Genomic DNA, 18,540 nt, shown 5'->3' with positions numbered 1-18,540 from the left:
AGATGGACGTGTCCTGCCTGCCTACGTGCTCAGGCCAGAAACTGGCCCCTTGCTTGATGGACGTGTATTGTATTGGAATGTTTTCTTTTAGTTGTCACAATTGTCTTTGTTGTCTTAGAAATGGACAAGAGAAGTAGTGCGGTTTCCATGGACGATCTACCAACTCAACACCCTGTGAACGAGACAAACAACAGCGAAAACCTAAACGTTGGGAGGCAGAAGGACAAGGAAGAGGGCATTCCATGCGAGGAAACGAGCGGGGTAAAATCTGACCATCCTATCGTACCGGATCGAGCAGAGAAGACGGACAGAGTGGCAGTGAAACGTTCTGCGGACAAACGCTTCACGTGTACTGAGTGTGACTATAGATCAGCTAAAAAGGCGAACCTATCGATACATATCAGAACACATACAGGTGAGAAACCTTATGCGTGTGACCAGTGCGACTATTCTGCTGCACAGAAACGCAGTTTAGACCACCACATGGCTAAGCACACCGGAGAAAAACCCTACATGTGTGGAGAGTGCGGATACAGGACGGCTTACAGGTCTAACCTTTCTAGACATATGATAAAACACACAGATGAAAAACTCTACAAATGCGACCAGTGCGACTATTCCACAGGGTGGGAAGGAAGTTTCAAACGACACTTGCTAATACACACTGGCGAAAAACCCTACACGTGTGGAGAGTGCGAATATAGGACCGCTGACCGGTCCAGCCTAACCTGTCATATACGGAGACATCGAGGCGAGAAACCCTATAAGTGTGACCAGTGCGACTATTCGTTTACCGAAAAATGTCACTTAAATCGACACCTGCGTAAACATACTGGAGAAAAACCCTACATGTGTGGAGAGTGCGGGTTCCGGGCGACTCAAAAAGTTACACTATCTCGGCATATGAAGACACATACAGGTGAAAAACCATACAAGTGTGACCACTGCGACTATTCTGCAGCAGCGAAGGGCAGTTTAGTTAGTCATCTAGCACATCACACTGGAGAAAAGCCCTACATGTGTGGCCAGTGTGGGTATTCGACTACTCACCTCAGGGACCTACGCACACACATGAAAAAACATACCGGTGAGAAACCCTACAAATGTGACCAGTGCGACTACTCTGCCGCAGTGAAGGGTAGTTTAGATCGACACATGTTCACACACACCGGTGAGAAACCCTTCGCGTGTGAGATATGTGATTACAGAACGTCTGACAAGTTTGCACTATCTCTACATATGAAGAGACACACTGGTGAGGAACGATACATTTGTTGGGAATGCGGGTACAAAACGACTCATAGGTCTTCATTAACTGCGCATATGATGACACATACTGGAGAGAAACCCTTCAAGTGTGAACAGTGTTGCTTTTCAGCCGTATCGAGAGCCACTTTAAACAAGCACATTGCCGTTTCGGGACACGTGTCTGACAGCACGACTGAACAAAAAAAAACACAATAACAATTCCGTAACATAGCAACTGATTATCTTCCCACTTGCCAAACAACAGAGATGCCCGTGTATACCACCATTGGGACTTTTCTGGCACAACGAAAGCAAACAGCCAAAGGTAATGTAAAGCATACTCCTGCACACGGGTTTGAAGTGTAGCTACAGGGTTGATGGCAGGCCTGAACAATGGTGGGAAGAAACAGTATTGTACAGGATAGATGGACAAGAAAGTGACAAAGCATTAGGGATTCGCCTTGCGTATGGATACTGGTTTTGTTGCATTGTTTACCATCAGCAAATATATATGATGACATGGTTTAATCATATATACATGTTATAACTGATAACCCTGTACTAGCCATCTGATTGTATTCTACGTCAAGGAGAAGTAACTAAAAGAACTCATAGAATAATGTAGCAATCTCTGTTATCTGTTGCTTGTTGGTGTTTGTACCTCGCGGAAAGCTAACTTTAATTAATGCCAAGTGAATAGAGACTGGTTGTAATATTTCCCATCAACAAATATATATGCTGGCATGTTTTATTCATATATGAAAATGTTATAACTCTGTGCTAGCTAACTGCTTGTATTCTACGTCAAGGAAAATTAAGTTTAAAAACTCTGATAATAATGTGGCAAGATCTGGTATCTGTTGCTTGTTGATGTTTCTACCTCACGGAAAACTAACTTTATGTGACCCCGATTAAGAAGACTGCAGTCAGGTCACAAGGCGAAACTAAAATATTTAGTTTCAGGTCAAGATGATGAGGTCAAGGTGTGATGCCGATCTGTATATATATATGTTATATAGCGTTTATCGTGACTTTGCTAGTATTATTATTAGTAGTATCTTTTTGTACGAATTCGTTTGACTTGTACTTTAACTTATTTCATGGTTGCTGGCACTGAAAGTAGGATAATAAGTCAAGTAAGTAAGCCAAGCACTGTTTGAACGTTATTTCATTTGCACTGTTACAAATTAGTTTAACTTGCACTTCCTTAGTTTATGTTGCTCTTTGTAAGAGTTCTTTGTTGAATTAAGCGTGTTTTCTTTTTTTGTTTGTTTACTGAAGTCACAGTATTATATATGATTAGGACTGTACTACCATATTCAAGTCCTATGCATGTCTTTATTGACCAACATATGTTTACAGATTTTAAGATGGTGCTTTGTAGTTTTTGTATTGTTGCTCATCTTCGTTAAGAACTTAATAGCTATCTTATACATGTTTTAGTCGTAGTTCTTTCTTACCGTTTGCTTAGCCCTATTAAAGGAAATTTAATTGAATGAGTTTACTCCAATTCATTTAACATTTAGTGTTTGCAATTGCTGTAGTGCTTGGTTCTTGAAAATGACATGAGGTCCACACTTATAAGTCCGGACTTGAACCTGAACATGACTTAGGTTTGCAGCACTAGATCTATCATGTGTTTGCCCAATGATTTTCTTTCTTGGTGGAAGGTAAAACTTGTTGAACTGATCTCGACATCAATCCTTGTGCTGGAGTCATTAGGTTTATGTAGTTTTGCGGTTCGATAAAAACGCTTGCAGAATTAGACAAATCAATAACTTTTCATTACTCAAACACGAGAAACTAAAAAAACAAACCTTTGTCCTATATTCGAACGTTTGTTGTTTTACGGTAGTAAGCAGGTATATGATCTTTGACCTTTCACCTAAGGCTTAACTGACCCGTGACTGCGCCTGTCCGCCATTTTGACCTGCGACGAAAGATCATTTCTTTAAATCTAAGACGATTGTGAAGTCAATCAACGCCTTCTCGGTCATACAACAACATAAACACGAAGGTAAGATCATTGTTAGTTACCAACATGCACTGATTTATTCCTATTCGACAGCAAAACAAGAGCATATCACTATTTTTGGAAACATTTGCACACCGGCATAGTGAGGGGGAGGGGGGCATGACGGCTGTAAGCGTTACGAGGGCATGGAGCATACATTAAACCTCAGCAAATGTTCCTATTTGTGTTTTTCTGTTATCGTGTCGATGAAGATTACAAGAAGGTTGAGTGCTTTCAAGATGACTGGAAGCTAAAATCTACACTTCTTTGAGTGATGCAATCCTTAATTTGGCATTCCAAACGCCAGTCTTGATTTCCACTTATACTTGAAACAACCTAATCTAAGTACACCACTTAACATAAGCTTGCCCTGGTAATTAAGACTGCCTGGGAAACAGAGTACTAGTACATGCTGTAATCATTTTCTAGGAAAAGCAGATGGACATGGATTGTGTATGGGAATGTTTAATATCTTTTATGATTAGTTTTGACATTCGTCTTTGTTGTCTTAGAAATGGACGAGAGAAGCAGCGAGGTTTCCATGGACGATCTACCAACTAAACACCCTGGGAACGAGACAAACAGCAGCGAGAACTTAAACACTGGAAGGCAGACGGACACGGAAGAGGACATAACATGCAAAAAGACGGCCGTGGTAAAATCTGTCCATCCTCCCGTGCAGGATCGAATAAAGCAGACGGACAGGCTTGCGGTGAAACGTACTGCGGACAAACGCTTCGCGTGTACGGAGTGTGACTACAGGGCAGCTACAAAGGCGAAACTATCGATACATATCAGAACACATACAGGTGAGAAACCTTATGCGTGTGACCAGTGCGATTATGCTGCTGCACTGAAAGGTAATTTAGACCGCCACATGAAAAAGCATACAGGTGAGAAACCTTATGTGTGTGACCAATGTGACTATTCTGCTGCACAGAAACGCAGTTTAGACCACCACATGACTAAGCACACCGGAGAAAAACCCTACATGTGTGGAGAGTGTGGGTACGGAACGACAAACTGGTCTCGCCTTTCCACACATATGGTAAAACACACAGATCAAAAACTCTACAAATGTGACCAGTGCGACTATTCTACAGCGTGGAAAGGTAGTTTAAAACAACACTTGCTAAAACACACTGGCGAAAAACCGTACACGTGTGGAGAGTGCGAATACAGGACCGCTGACCGGTCCAGCCTAATCGGTCATATGCGGAGACATCGCGGCGAGAAACCCTACAAGTGTGACCAGTGTGACTATTCGTTTACCGAAAAATGTCACTTAAATCGACACGTGCGCAAACATACTGGAGAAAAACCATACATGTGTGGAGAGTGTGGGTACCGGGCGACTCAAAAGAACACTCTGTCTAGGCACATGAGAACACATACTGGCGAAAAACCCTACAAATGTGACCACTGCGAATATTCCACAGCTGAAAAGCGCAATTTAATTAGCCATCTAGCACAGCACACTGGAGAAAAGCCGTACATGTGCGGTCAGTGTGGGTATTCGACAACTCAGCTCGCTAGCTTACGTTTACACATGAGAAAACATACCGGTGAGAAACCCTACAAATGTGACCAGTGCGACTACTCTGCCACAGTGAAGGGTAGTTTAGATCGACACATGTTCACACACACCGGTGAGAAACCCTTCGCGTGCGAGATATGTGACTATAGTACATCCGACAAGTTTGAACTTTCCCTACATATGAAGAGACACACTGGTGAGGAACGATACATTTGTTGGGAATGCGGGTACAAAACGACTAAAAAGACGTTTTAACACATACTGGGGAGAAACCCTTCAAATGTGAACAGTGTTACTCAGCCGTATCGAAAGGTAAGTTAAAGAAACACATTGCCGTTTCTGGACACGTATCTGGCAGCACGTCTTAAAATAGATAACACAATGACTATTTCGTAACATAGCAACTGATTAGCCCTCCACTTGCCAAACCACCGAGGTGGGAAACCGTGTGAGGCTTGTGAAAAAGATGCGTGCTGGCCTATGAGAGGCTTGCAATTGCAAATGGGACAACCCATGGATACTACCAGTGCGGTTTTTATGACTTAACGAATGGAACTTAAGAGCAGTACGTTATCAAGCACCCTCGTAAGGAACTGTTTACAGGTACGGAGTGGCGCTACAGGGCGGATTCATATTACTAGCACTGTAGGGGAACAGTCTTGCACAGGACAGGTGGAACATAAGGAAGTTGTAACATAAAGTATGGTTTTTGTTTGTTTGAACCTTTGTTTATTCATGATAAGCTCAAATCGGCACGCAGGCCGCTTTTCATTGAGGTCATGAGGGAAGAGGTAAGGGTCAGATACAATATAACAGAGATACACCCTGGGTATAAGGATTGGTAGCTTTTTCGTTGTAATGTTTACCATTTACAAATATGTATGATGACAACGTTCGCTACTAGATCTAGTATATGAAAAGTTATCGACTGTTCCAATTATACAACAAGAAAAGGTAATCAAAAAGAACTCGTAACATACATGTAGTGCAGCATTGTACACCAGAAGAACTTTGTCACTTGTTGCCTGGCTAATTAATTTAATCTTTCCACTTCAAGAAAACTAAATTTATGTGAACCCGACCAACGCGGCTGGCTTAGCCTGAGTGCCATCTAATTTCTACCGGGGGCTCCTACGCTCTAGGGTACGCATCTAGGGTAGCGAGTGTAGGAGCCCCCGGTAGAAATAGGATGGCACCAGGCTACGGTTGGCTAGCTTACAGGAACGAAAATACGATATGAAAGATAACAAAATACACAGAACGTAAACAAATTTCCATGAATTATGTACATTCTTGATATACATTCCTTATCATTTGCATTCTGAAACAGCCCGGTTGGACCCAGGCATTGAAATGTGAGCTCAGCATAGGCGGACTACATTCCGGTCACGAAATGTACCTAAATGGGTCATTCTGGGGTCACGGTTTGATGCTGTACCCACGCTTTTTATACATAGCGTTTATGCCTTAGCTAAGATCTTACTCTTTTTGTTTTACAAAGCACGATTCACTTGTACTGCTAGAAAGTAATTTCAATATCACTTGCACTGTTAACAAGTTTATTCTACTTGCAATGTTTTAAAGTCGATTCCAATGCATTGTTGTAAAGTTATTTCAAGATCACTCGGACTGATATAAAGTTAGTGCACCTGCATTCGGTCAAAGCTTCTTCACTTGCAAATTCGTTAAACGGCTGTACGTTTTTGGTTAGAAACTGATAATACTTTTTTGGGTATTTTTATGTTGACTGAAGCATTTGTATTATATGAGATGAAGCATATAGATTTAGGTACCCCAAAAAGAGTTACTCAAGCAACTGGATAAGATTTGTACATTCGCATATAGATGTAGGTTTAGTCAAAATGTTGAAGTTCCGGTAACGTTGAAATCGAGCAACAATCTATGGTCAAAATGTAGCATTTTCGTTCCTGCGCCGTAGTTAGTCTTGCATGAGACTAGAAAGCTAACTTGTAAATATTTCTTCCTCGTTGCACTATTTCAAAATTAAAATCTTTCAAAACCATCCATTAGTTCCCTCTTTTTGGTATGAAAATAATAAGTCGTATTAAGTTTCAGCACATCTTGACATCAAACCCTGACGTTGTGTATAGTGTAAAGAACGCAGAGTCAGTAAATGTATCTTTGCCGTTGGGAATGAAAAAAAAAGAACACTCAAGTCAATAACATATTCTTCGTCATGTTTCATCTTCTCAATGGTGACTAATGCCATATAGGAAAGACATTTTAATGACATTCTAAAAAAATCTTAATGTTATGGTCGTTCTTAAAAGAACGACCATAACATTAAGATTTTTTTAGAATTCATTGAATAAGGACTAGAAAACTAACTAAAATATTTCTTCCTCTTCGCTCTATTGTAAAATCAATATCTTTCAACACCTTCTCTTATGGCTCACTGTCTTATTTTCCTTTTTTTCTGTGAAAATAATAAGTCGTGTTAAGTTTCAGCTTATTTTTACATCAAACTCTGACGTTGTGTATAGTTAGTTAAGATAACGCGGAGTCAGTAAATGTATGTATCTTTGCCGTTGGGAATGAAAAAAACACAACTAAAATCAAGAATGTATTCTTCGTGATGTTTATCGCCTGGTGTGGCGGAGGCAGGGTCCCTCTCCCAGTTCAAAACCGAACTGGGGAAGACCCTGCTGCATTGAGCCACCCCTACACGTCCTTGTATATATGTAAATACATGTATTACTAACTCACTAAATTCACTTGTCCTGTCATTTGCACTCACAAATTCAGTTGTTTATGTTCCTTGGCGCCTCTCCTTTATTTTCCCTTCGTTTTACTTGTTCCGGACACTTGTGTTGTATCTAACCCATGCGCAACTGCTGATAATCTCAGATATGAGGCTAAGCAGTAAAGAAGAAAAAGAATCTTCCCAATGATAATTATCCCCTTGAAGAAAAAGACATTAACGAGGACTATAAGTATAACATTATTTTTTTGTAGAATCCATTGATTAAAGTTTAAGATATCTGAGTGACCTGATATATTGTTGACGAGTTGTTTTTCGATGTGGCACACTATCCAAACATATAATCATCAACATATACTTATAGAATGAAAAGAACTAGTAGTAGATTATAACTGTTCCATAAGTAATACAGACTGCTGTAATATAAGTGACATTTAAATAAGTAAAAAAGATACTATACCTAGAGACTCTTATACTATCATCGGTCATTCGGGGTTTCGGTGGGGTAATCGGGTATGTAAACTCTGAACCCTGACCCGTGATTGCGCTTGTCCGCCATTTTGGCCAGCCGCAGGAATACTAGTATCATTTATCGAAATCTAAGCCGATTTTCTAGACGATTGAAAGCTTTATTGATCAGCAAACAAACGTAGCACACAGGTAAGACTGAGTTGGTATACTGGCGCTTATACGAGAGCAAAATATGACCTACAAACTCCTACAAGCCTTTAAGATCTAGAGTATTTGGGGGTAAATCGTACTCTCCAAGCAGAGGTCGGTGGGGGAAGATTGTGACCTTTTTATCATATGCCTCGTGTTTTGGCTCCCGCATATGATAGAAAGGTCACAATCTTCCCCCACCGACCTCTGCTTGGAGAGATTGTTACAATCTTCCCCCACCGATCTCTGTTTGGAGAGATGGTCACAATCTTCCCCCACCGACCTCTGCTTGGAGAGTAGGTGAATCGTACATCGGATCGGAAATTATAGGACATAGGGGAGGGGTGCATAACGTTACGAGGGAAAAAGCCGATGCGCAGTTAAGTGCTTTTCAGCAATGTGTGGGGGCATTTTTTAAACCTTCGCGAGGATAGTTATCGGGTTAGCCCAGCTTTCTTCATACATACATGATTCTAATTCTTATAATATACAATTTACTTAAAATTTAGGATCTCTACCGACAGAATTGGTGATCAGTCTACTATATCGCTGTTTGTACCCTGAAATGTACTTGTAGTATATATATATGTATATGGCAGTTTTAGTTTGAGTATAGAAATGTGCACGTGGGTATAGACAGTATGAAAATAAGCCCATTCGTAGATTCGAGTACGCATGTACAGTGTCGAAGGTGAAGGCAGGCCCTGAGACGTAAACAAACCCCTCTGGACATTGTTATGCAAATCGAGACAATGTCGAAAAGAGAGCTGTTAACGTCTCAGAGGCCTTCGCCGTTGACACTGCACGTGCGTACACGAATCTACGAATGTGCTTATCAGGGGAGTTTTTTGGTATCTTTTTGTCTTCAATCTTCCCCTTTTCTTCGCAGAAATGGACGAGAGACGCCCCGAGACGCCAACGGTACACCATGTAAAAGACCCAAATAGCAGCAGCGAGACTTTAGGCACGGGGAAGTATCAGAAGAAGGAAGAGGGTATTCCAAGTGAGGAAGCGTTCGGGGTAAACTCTGACCAACCTCCAATACAGGATCGAATAGACCAGATGGAAATGCCTGCAGTGAAGCGTACTGTGGACAAACGCGAATGTGAATATAGGTCAGCTTCAAAGGCTAAACTATCAAAGCATATCAGATCACATAAAGGTGAGAGGCCCTATAAATGTGACCAGTGCGACTATTCCGCTGCACAGAAATGTAGTTTAGACCTCAATATGGCTAAACACGCCGGAGACAAACCCTACATGTGCGGGGAATGTGGATACAAGGCAGCTAAAAGGTCTGATCTGTCCAGACATAGAAGAAAACATACAGGTGAGAAACCCTATACGTGTAGCCAGTGCGACTATTCTGCTGCAAGGAAATCCGATTTACACCGACACATGGCTAGACACACGGAAGACAAACCCTACATGTGCGGGGAGTGTGGATACAGGACGGCTTACAGGTCTGCTCTATCTCGGCATATGAAAATACATACAGGTGAAAAACCCTATAAATGTAACCAGTGCGACTATTCTGCAGCTGTAAAGTGCAATTTAGACAGCCATCTAGCACAGCACTCTGGTGAAAAGCCCTACATGTGCGGCCAGTGTGGGTATTCGACAACTCACCTCAGTCACCTACGCACACACATGTCGAGAAAACATACCGGCGAGAAACCCTACAAATGTGACCAGTGCGACTACTCGTCTGTGACAAGAAACAGTGTGAAGCGACACATGCTCACACACACCGGCGAGAAACCCTTCGCGTGTCAGATATGTGACTATTGTACATCTGTCAAGTTCAGACTTTCTGTCCATATGAAGAGACACACTGGTGAGGAACGTATTCTTACCAAGGAAATGTAACTCAAAGAACTCGTAAGTCAATGTCGTCAGAACACTGTGCACCAGAAAATCTTTGTCAATTGTTGCTTGTTATCTTTAGCCACGGTGTGATACTGCACACATTTCTTTTCAATTTATATCTAGCGTTTATGCCTCATGCAAGAGACTATGCCGTATTCCTTTGATAATATTGTTCTTTTTTGTTTTACAAAGTACATTCACTTGCACTGCAGCTAGACAGTTATTTCAATATCACTTGTACTGTTACAAGTTGATTCTACTTGCACTGTTGTAAAGTTATTTCAAGATCACTTGGACTGGTGAAGAGTTGCAAAGTCGTTAAAGGCTTGTAGCTTTCAGGTTGAAAACAATCATTTTTCGTGTTTTTCAATGTTGACTAAATCCATTGTATTAGGCGACATAAAGCCTGTAGATGTCTAGATGATAAGAAATGATCTGTTCTCCAACTAAAGAAAAACTCACTCGCCAGAATGTTAATGTAGATCTAGGTTTATTAAAATATAGAAGTTCCGGTAATGTTTAAAGAAATGGATGATACTCTTCGATGTCAAGATGTAGCATTTCCGTTCCGTATCTAGTCTTGCTTGAGACGGATGAGATCACTTTTGTAAATCTTTGTTGCTAAACTGTAAAATTAAAATATATTTTAAAACGTCTCTTTTCTTTATTTGTTTATATTTGGTGTGAAATTAAGTGTCCAGTTAACTGTCAATAATCCTTTGTTGGGTGTCTTTTTATGTTGTTTGAAGCTACTGAATTATAGGAGATCAAGCATATAGACCTAAGTTTAGTAAAAATGTTGATGTTCCGGTCATTTTTGATTCAACAAACAGTCTTCGATGTCAAGATGTAGCATTTCATTTTCTGCAGCGTAGCTAGTTTTGCGTCAGACTAATAAAACTTTTTAAACATCTTTGTTCCTAGTTGCCCTAATATAAAATTGAATAACTGAAAACCATCTCCTTTATATCTTTATTTTTGCAGTGAAATTAGGCGTTCAATTTGAGTTCAACCTGACATCAAACCCTGCCGTTGTGAGTAGTTTAAAAGTAATCAAAGTGTGCACAAAGAAAGACAAACAAATAGTAGCAGGTTAGTCAAGTACTACAAAAGTTCCGAAAACAAGTTTTTAAAAAGTAACAGAGATGATATACATTTTTGGAAAACAAGTTGAATAAGTAACACAGATGATATACGCAACTGGAAAGGAGTAAAGCAGTACAATAATCATTGATTTCATCAACATTACAGACCAAAGTCTGAACAAGACTATTTATCTGGTACTTGTGGTTTCAATAGGGTAATCAGGTATGTACACATTGACCTTTCCGCACCGGAAGTGCTGACCCCTGATTGCACTTGCCCGCCATTTTGACCAGCGACAGGAAGATCATTTATCGTAATCTGAGCCGATCGTCTAGCAATTGAACACTTAATCGACCCATCATCAAAACCACCACACAGGTAATACCTCTGTTAGTTACCGAAATGTACTTACACGACAGCAAGATATGATAACAACCTCTACAAGAGTATTTTGGGGTCAATCGTACATCGACTCGGAATGGGGGAGGGGGGCATGAAGAAAGGAGGGCATGAAGTAGAGAGCCGATGCGCAGTAAAGGGCTTGTAAAAATATTTTGTTTTCATTTTCCCACCTTTACATTGGTAATACTAGTAATCTACTGCGGCCTTGCTTTCTGACCGGAAATGATGTGGGTATCGGAACTGTGTTTTCTTTTCCATTGTCAGATTATTTATTGTTCACAGACATGGACAAGGGACGCTCCGAGATTCCAACTGTGCAACATGTTAAAGACCCAAACAGCAGTGAGACATTAGACACAGGGAGGCAGCAGAACAAGGAAGACGACATTCACTGCGACGAACCGTGCGGGGTAAAATATGACCATCCTACTAGTACTGTACAGGCTCGAGCAGAGAACGCGGATAGGGTGGCAGTGAAACGTACTGCGGATAAACGTTTTGTGTGTACGGAGTGTGACTATCGATCAGCTTATAGGACTGTCCTATCGAGACATATCAGAAAACATACAGGTGAAAAACCCTATACGTGTGACCGGTGCGAGTATTCTGCTGCACATAAAGGTAGTTTGGACCGCCATATGAGAAAACATACAGGTGAAAAACCCTATACATGTGACCAGTGCGATTATTCTGCTGCACGGAAGGACAGTTTAGACCACCATATGAGAAAGCATTCAGGTGAAAAACCCTATACATGTGACCAGTGCGATTATTCTGCTGCACGGAAGGACAGTTTAGACCACCATGTGAGAAAGCATTCAGGTGAGAAGCCCTATACATGTGACCAGTGCGATTATTCTGCTGCACAGAAAGGTCATTAAGACTGGCTCATGAGAAAGCATACAGGTGAGAAACCCTATACATGTGACCAGTGTGACTATTCTGCTATACAGAAACACAGTTTAGACTACCACATGACTAAGCACACCGGAGAAAAACCCTACATGTGTGGCGAGTGCAAATACAGAACAGCTGACAGGAAAAGCTTAACCATTCATATGCGAAGCCATACCGGTGAGAAACCCTTCACGTGTCACCAGTGCGACTATTCTACTACCTCTAAATCTAACTTAATTCGTCACGGGCTTAAACACAATGGACAGAAACCCTACATGTGTGGAGAGTGCGGGTACCGGGCTGCTCAAAAGATTTCACTATCTCGGCATATGAGAATGCATACAGGAGAAAAACCATACAAATGTGATCACTGCGAGTATTCTGCAGCTCAGAATGGTAGTTTGATCAAACATTTTGCACAGCACACTGGAGAAATGCCCTACATGTGCGGCCAGTATGCATATGCGACTACTCAGCTGGCACACTTACGTTCACACATGAGAACACATACCGGCGAAAAACCGTACAAATGTGACCAGTGTGACTACTCTACCGCCCTGAAGCGCAATTTAAATCGACACTTGTTTACACACACTGGTGAGAGACCCTTCGCGTGTGAGACATGTGACTATAGAACATGCGACAAGTTTGAGCTTTCCAGACATATGAAGAGACACACTGGTGAGGAACGATACATTTGTTGGGAATGCGGGTACAAAACGACTAAAAAGGCCTCCTTAACTAGGCATATGATGACACATACTGGGGAGAAACCTTTCAAATGTGAACAGTGTTACTTTTCAGCCGTATCGAGAGCCACTTTAAAGAAACACATAGCTGTTTCGGGACACGTATCTGACAGCACGGCTGGAAAACAGAACGATGACAATTCCACAACATAGCAACTGATTAGCTCACCACGTGCCAAACAACAGGGATGGCATGCAGATTTAGAAAGCCCATGTATACCATCAATGTGACTTTTATGGCTCAATGAAAATCGATCTGCCAATGGTAATGTAAAGCACACTTCTGCACACGGGTTTGGAGTGTAGCTACAGGGTTGATGGCAGGCCTGAAAATGGTGGGAAGCAACAGTATTGTACAGGATCGATGGAGAAGAAAGTGACAAAGCATTGTAGGGATTCGCCCTGCGTATGGACACTGGTTTTGTTGCATTGTTTACCATCAGCAAATATATGTGATGACATATATACAAATGTTATAAGTGATAGCCCTGTGCTAGCTGACTGTTTGTATTCTACATCAAGGAAAAGTAAGTTAAAAGAACTCAGAATAATGTTGCAAGCTCTGTTATCTGTTGCTTCTTGATGTTCCTACCTCACGGAAAAATAACTTAGTTAGACATACAAATGGTCAAATTAAGGTCAAGATGAAGAGGTCAAGGTGTGAACATATTTGTTGTATACTTGTAGTGTTTATCGTGCCTTTTCTAGTATTAATAGCAGTAGTAATGTTTTGTCGTCTTTTTTTACACATTCGTTTCACTTGAATGTACTGTAACAAAGCTATTTTATGATAACTAGCACTGTTTAAAGGTTATTTCGTTTGCACTGTTACATATTCGTTTAACTTGCACTTTCTTAGTAAAGGTTGCCTGAAGAGTGCCTAGTTCAATTTAGCCACAGGTTTATTCTTTTTTTGGAAGTCACTGTATCATATATGGTTATGACTGTACTACCATATTCAAATCGTATTCATGTCTTTATCAACCAACATTCTTCGATTTGAAGATGTTTTTTGTAGTATTCCTCCTCTTGGTTTAGAATGTAATAGCTATCTTACACATTATATTGTCTTTTTTTTAAAATTGCTTACCTTTTGCCTCACTCACTCACTCCGAGACATACATGTAGACAAACTAGTATTAAAAGAGAGGTAATTGAAAGAGTCAAATCCTATTTATTGAACACGTTTGCAATTGGTGTAATACCTGGTTCTCGAAAATGGCACGAGGGATACATGTACATTTTGCTGCAGTTCTTATTGTATTTCACCTTAATGCGTTGATTGATATCAAATGTGAGGCGCTTACGCTGCAGAATCGCTGGTTGCTCTATATGTAGGGAATTGTGCCAAATGAAAATATGACTAGTGTAAAAAAATGCGAAATCCAACATTTCATTAATCTTAACAATCATATTTGATCTGAAGAAGTAATATTTCTCTGAAACTTCGGAGATTTTTGCGCATCCAAATGCCGTATCAATCAGGCACCATATGAACGAACCCACTTGTGCAAAACCGCACAAATATGACTAGCTCACAATTAACTTATACTGCTTGGAAAAAAAGTACATCTCAAGTCAGGAGAGCTGATACTTTTGACCTACCCAAGCACTTGAATCATATTTGTTTAGGGAAATCTTAAAAATGTATTCAAATCTGTTTCTTATTAGCGGCCTTTTCATACTAGATGGACACTAATAGACCTTAGTTAAAAGCATATTAAACACTAGAAAGTTCGATCACCATTGCTCTGTTAAAAATCAAAATATAAAAAAGCATATAATGTGTTTACGCCAAAAAATAGTTACTCAAGCGACTGAATGAAATTTCAAAACAGTCAGACGTTTCAGACAGCATCCGCTATCTCTCGTCAGTAAATAAAGAAAGATCTGGCAGAACTAGGTTTTATACCAAAACTCTGATGGGCAAATGAAGTAAATACGATTCTAGATGGTTCAATACAATAGTAACGTTAAGTGCGTGATATAATGTGTTTGTCCTTTGATTTCCTTCCTTGGTTGCAAGCTTGTAAGACATGGTGAGTGCGAACTAATCTTGACATCAAGCCCTGTGTATAGTTCAAAGAAGCTGGACTCATTTGTTGTGTTGCTGTATGTAGTTTTGCGGTTCGATATGAGCAGGGAAAATTCGCATGTTTACAGAATGAAACGGGCAGTGAGTGAAGACACTTCTATAACTTTTTACATTATTACTCAAACACGAGAAACTAAAAAGCTGAACGAGGCTTTCATGCTACATATTCGAACGTTTGTGGTTTTACGGTGGTAATCAGGTATATGTTTTTTGACCTTTCACCTCCGGCTGCACTGACCTGTGACTGCGCCTGTCCGCCATTTTGACCTGCGACGGAAGATCATTTCTCCAAATCTAAAGACGACTGTGAAGCCAATCAACGCCTTACCGATCGTACAGCAGCATAACCACGCAGGTAAGATCATTGTTAGTTACTAACGTGCCCTGATTTATTCCTATTCGACAGCAAAACAAGAGCATAACACTAATTTGAGATGGATAATTTGCAAACTGGATTTGCCTTGGGAGGGGGGCATGGCGGGTGTAAGTGTTAGGAGGGCATGGAGCAGACATTAATCCGCAGCAAATGTTGCTGTTTGTGATTTTGCTTTGTTATCGTATTTATAAAGATGAAAGGAAAGTATGCTGTTTTTAAATATGACTACAAGCTAAAATCTACACTTCTTTGAGCGATGCAACCCTGTATACCATAATTTGGCATTCCAAACGCCAGTGTTGTTTTCGACTAATACTTGAAACAACCTAATCTAAATACACTACTTCAGAAAACCTTGCCCTGGTAATTTTGCCTGCCTGGGAAATATACCTATGCTTTTATTCTGTTCTAAGAATAACAGATGGACATGTATTGTATTGGAATGTTTGTTGTCTTTCACCGACTAGCATTAGTTGTCATCATCATCATATATTTTCGCTCCAGTTCTGTATCCACTGACGGGTAGTCTGGTTGTCCTCTTAGTTGTAACATTTGTCTTTGTTGTCTTAGAAATGGACAAGAGAAGCAGCGAGATTGCCATGGACGATGTACCAACTGTACCAACTGGGAATGAGACGAACAATGGTGAGAAATTAGACACGGGAAGGCAGCAAAACAAGGCAGAGGATACTCCACTTGAGGAACCATGCGGGGTAAACTCTGACCATCCTACCGTACAAAGTCGATCAAAGCAGACGGACAGGCTTGCGGGGAAACGCACTACAGATAGACGCTTCGCGTGTACGGAATGTAACTATGTGGCACTTTCAAAGTCTAGACTATTAGAACATACAAGAACACATACAGGTGAAAAACCCTATAAATGTAACGAATGCGACTATTCTTCAGCAACGAAAGGTGCTTTAGACCGCCATATGAGAAAGCATACAGGTGAGAAACCCTATACATGTGACCATTGCACGTACACTGCTGCACGAAAAGATACATTTGAACATCACTTGGCTAAACATGCCGTAGAAAAACCTTACAAGTGTGGAGAGTGTGGATACAGGACGAATTACAAGTCTTGCCTTACCGTTCATATGCGGAGACATACCAGTGAGCAACCCTACAAGTGTCACCAATGCGACTTTTCTACTACCACAAAATCTAATTTGAACCGACACTTGCGTAACCACGATGGAGAAAAACCCTACATGTGTGGAGAGTGCGGCTACCGGGCGGCTCAAAAGATTTCGCTATCTCGGCACATGAAAACACATACAGGTGAAAAATCCTACAAGTGTGACCAGTGCGACTATTCTGCAGCACGGAAGAGTTCTTTAGATCAACACATGACTACACACACTGGAGAAAAGCCCTACATGTGCGGCCAGTGTGGGTATTCGACAACTTGTCTCGCAATCCTACGTACACACATGAGAACACATTCCGGTGAGAAACCCTACAAGTGTGACCAGTGCGACTACTCGTCTGTGTCAAAAAGTAGTGTGAAGCGACACATGTTCACACACACCGGTGAGAAACCCTTCGTGTGTGAGACCTGTGACTACAGTACATCTGACAAGTATCAGCTTTCCCGACATATGAAGAGACACACTGGTGAGGAACGATACATTTGTTGGGAATGCGGGTACAAAACGACTCATAGGTCTTCCTTAACTATGCATATGATGACCCATACTGGGGAGAGACCCTACAAATGTGAACAGTGTTACTATTCCGCCACAACTAAAGGAAGTTTGAAGAAACACATTGCCGTTTCTGGACACTTTGCTGACGGCACTTCAAAAAATTAATGACTCTTCCGTAATATAGTAACTGTATAGCTCACACAGAGGTGGGAATCCCAACATGTGTGGGGCTTGCGAAAACCACACGTTTGATTTCTACCTTCATATGAGTCGCATTCTGCTGAGAAACCAGATATGTTACAACTACTGTGACTTTTATGACTCAAGCAATTTAAAGCATGTCATTAGCAAGTACACACATATAAGGAACTGTACACGGGTGTGGAGTGCGGTAAAAGGACGGATGGCATTGATGAGAATCAGCCATGTGCAGGAAATATGGACGAAAACATGAGGAAAAGATTGTAGGATTTACCAAACCTTAATTGCGTCTTGGTACTGTGGTTTGTTGTGTTGTTAACCATTTTGATATATGTGATGACATGGTTTATTTACACATCTAAAAAGTTATAACTGTTTGCTTGTTGGCTGTTCGAATTATACATCAAGGAAATGTAACTTGGTGTGTCACTGTGTAGCAGAAAAGCTTTGTTATCTGTTGCTTGGCATTTTTTTTACCTCACGTGAGCTAACCTTATGTGACTCTTGCTGAGCACATTACACCCAGGTCACAAAACGTACCCAAAATGGGTCAACATATATGTTGAAGTCATGGTGTTGTGCTTACCTGTACACTTATGTTTCAACGTCTTTTATAGCGTTTGTCCTTAGTGCCTTTGCTAATGTTTCTCCTCTTTTTGCTTTACAAACTCAATTATATTGCACTGTGAGAAAGTCATTTCAAGATCACTTGCACTGTTCCCGTTAAAAGTATATTCTACTTGCACCGTTGCAAAGTTGTTTCACGTGGCTGTTGTTCTGTGATTTCAAGATGACTTGGACTGATACAAAGTTAGTGCCCTTATTCTGTGTGAGAGCTATTTCACTTCTACTGTTGCAAAGTCGTTAAATGGTTGTACGTTTTCTAGTTAGGAATGTTTTTTTTAGTTATTTGTCGTTTGTTTTGACTGAAGCTACTGTATTATATGAGATAAAGCATATAGATTTAGGCTGAGTTAAAATGTTGAAGTTCCAGTAATGTTTCAATTGAATACAAGATGTCAAAATGTA

General features: G+C 40.7%; 2 protein-coding genes across 2 annotated transcripts in view; both read left to right on the top strand.

The window, feature by feature from the left end:
- The window catches only part of LOC136442671 (zinc finger protein 91-like), a 13,298-nt gene extending 10,554 nt beyond the window's left edge, over positions 1–2,744 (top strand). The window contains exon 3 of the mRNA XM_066439615.1: positions 92–2,744. Within this exon, the coding sequence (XP_066295712.1) occupies positions 92–1,464 (1,373 nt within the window). The 3' untranslated portion in view covers positions 1,465–2,744. The remainder of the gene's footprint in view (positions 1–91) is intronic.
- Positions 1–18,540, top strand: part of LOC136442670 (zinc finger protein 208-like) — a 19,476-nt gene extending 936 nt beyond the window's left edge. The window contains exons 2-8 of the mRNA XM_066439614.1: positions 3,775–5,051; positions 6,130–6,223; positions 9,071–10,048; positions 11,821–12,360; positions 12,421–13,336; positions 15,519–15,634; positions 16,226–18,540. Coding sequence (XP_066295711.1) covers positions 3,777–5,051; positions 6,130–6,223; positions 9,071–10,048; positions 11,821–12,360; positions 12,421–13,336; positions 15,519–15,634; positions 16,226–17,475 — 5,169 coding nt within the window. The 5' untranslated portion in view covers positions 3,775–3,776 and the 3' untranslated portion in view covers positions 17,476–18,540. The remainder of the gene's footprint in view (positions 1–3,774; positions 5,052–6,129; positions 6,224–9,070; positions 10,049–11,820; positions 12,361–12,420; positions 13,337–15,518; positions 15,635–16,225) is intronic.

This window comes from Branchiostoma lanceolatum, chromosome 9 (assembly GCF_035083965.1).
Source record: "Branchiostoma lanceolatum isolate klBraLanc5 chromosome 9, klBraLanc5.hap2, whole genome shotgun sequence".
Taxonomy (NCBI): domain Eukaryota; kingdom Metazoa; phylum Chordata; class Leptocardii; order Amphioxiformes; family Branchiostomatidae; genus Branchiostoma; species Branchiostoma lanceolatum.
The sequence above is the reverse complement of the archived record's forward strand: the minus strand, read 5'-3'. Positions and strand labels throughout refer to the sequence as shown.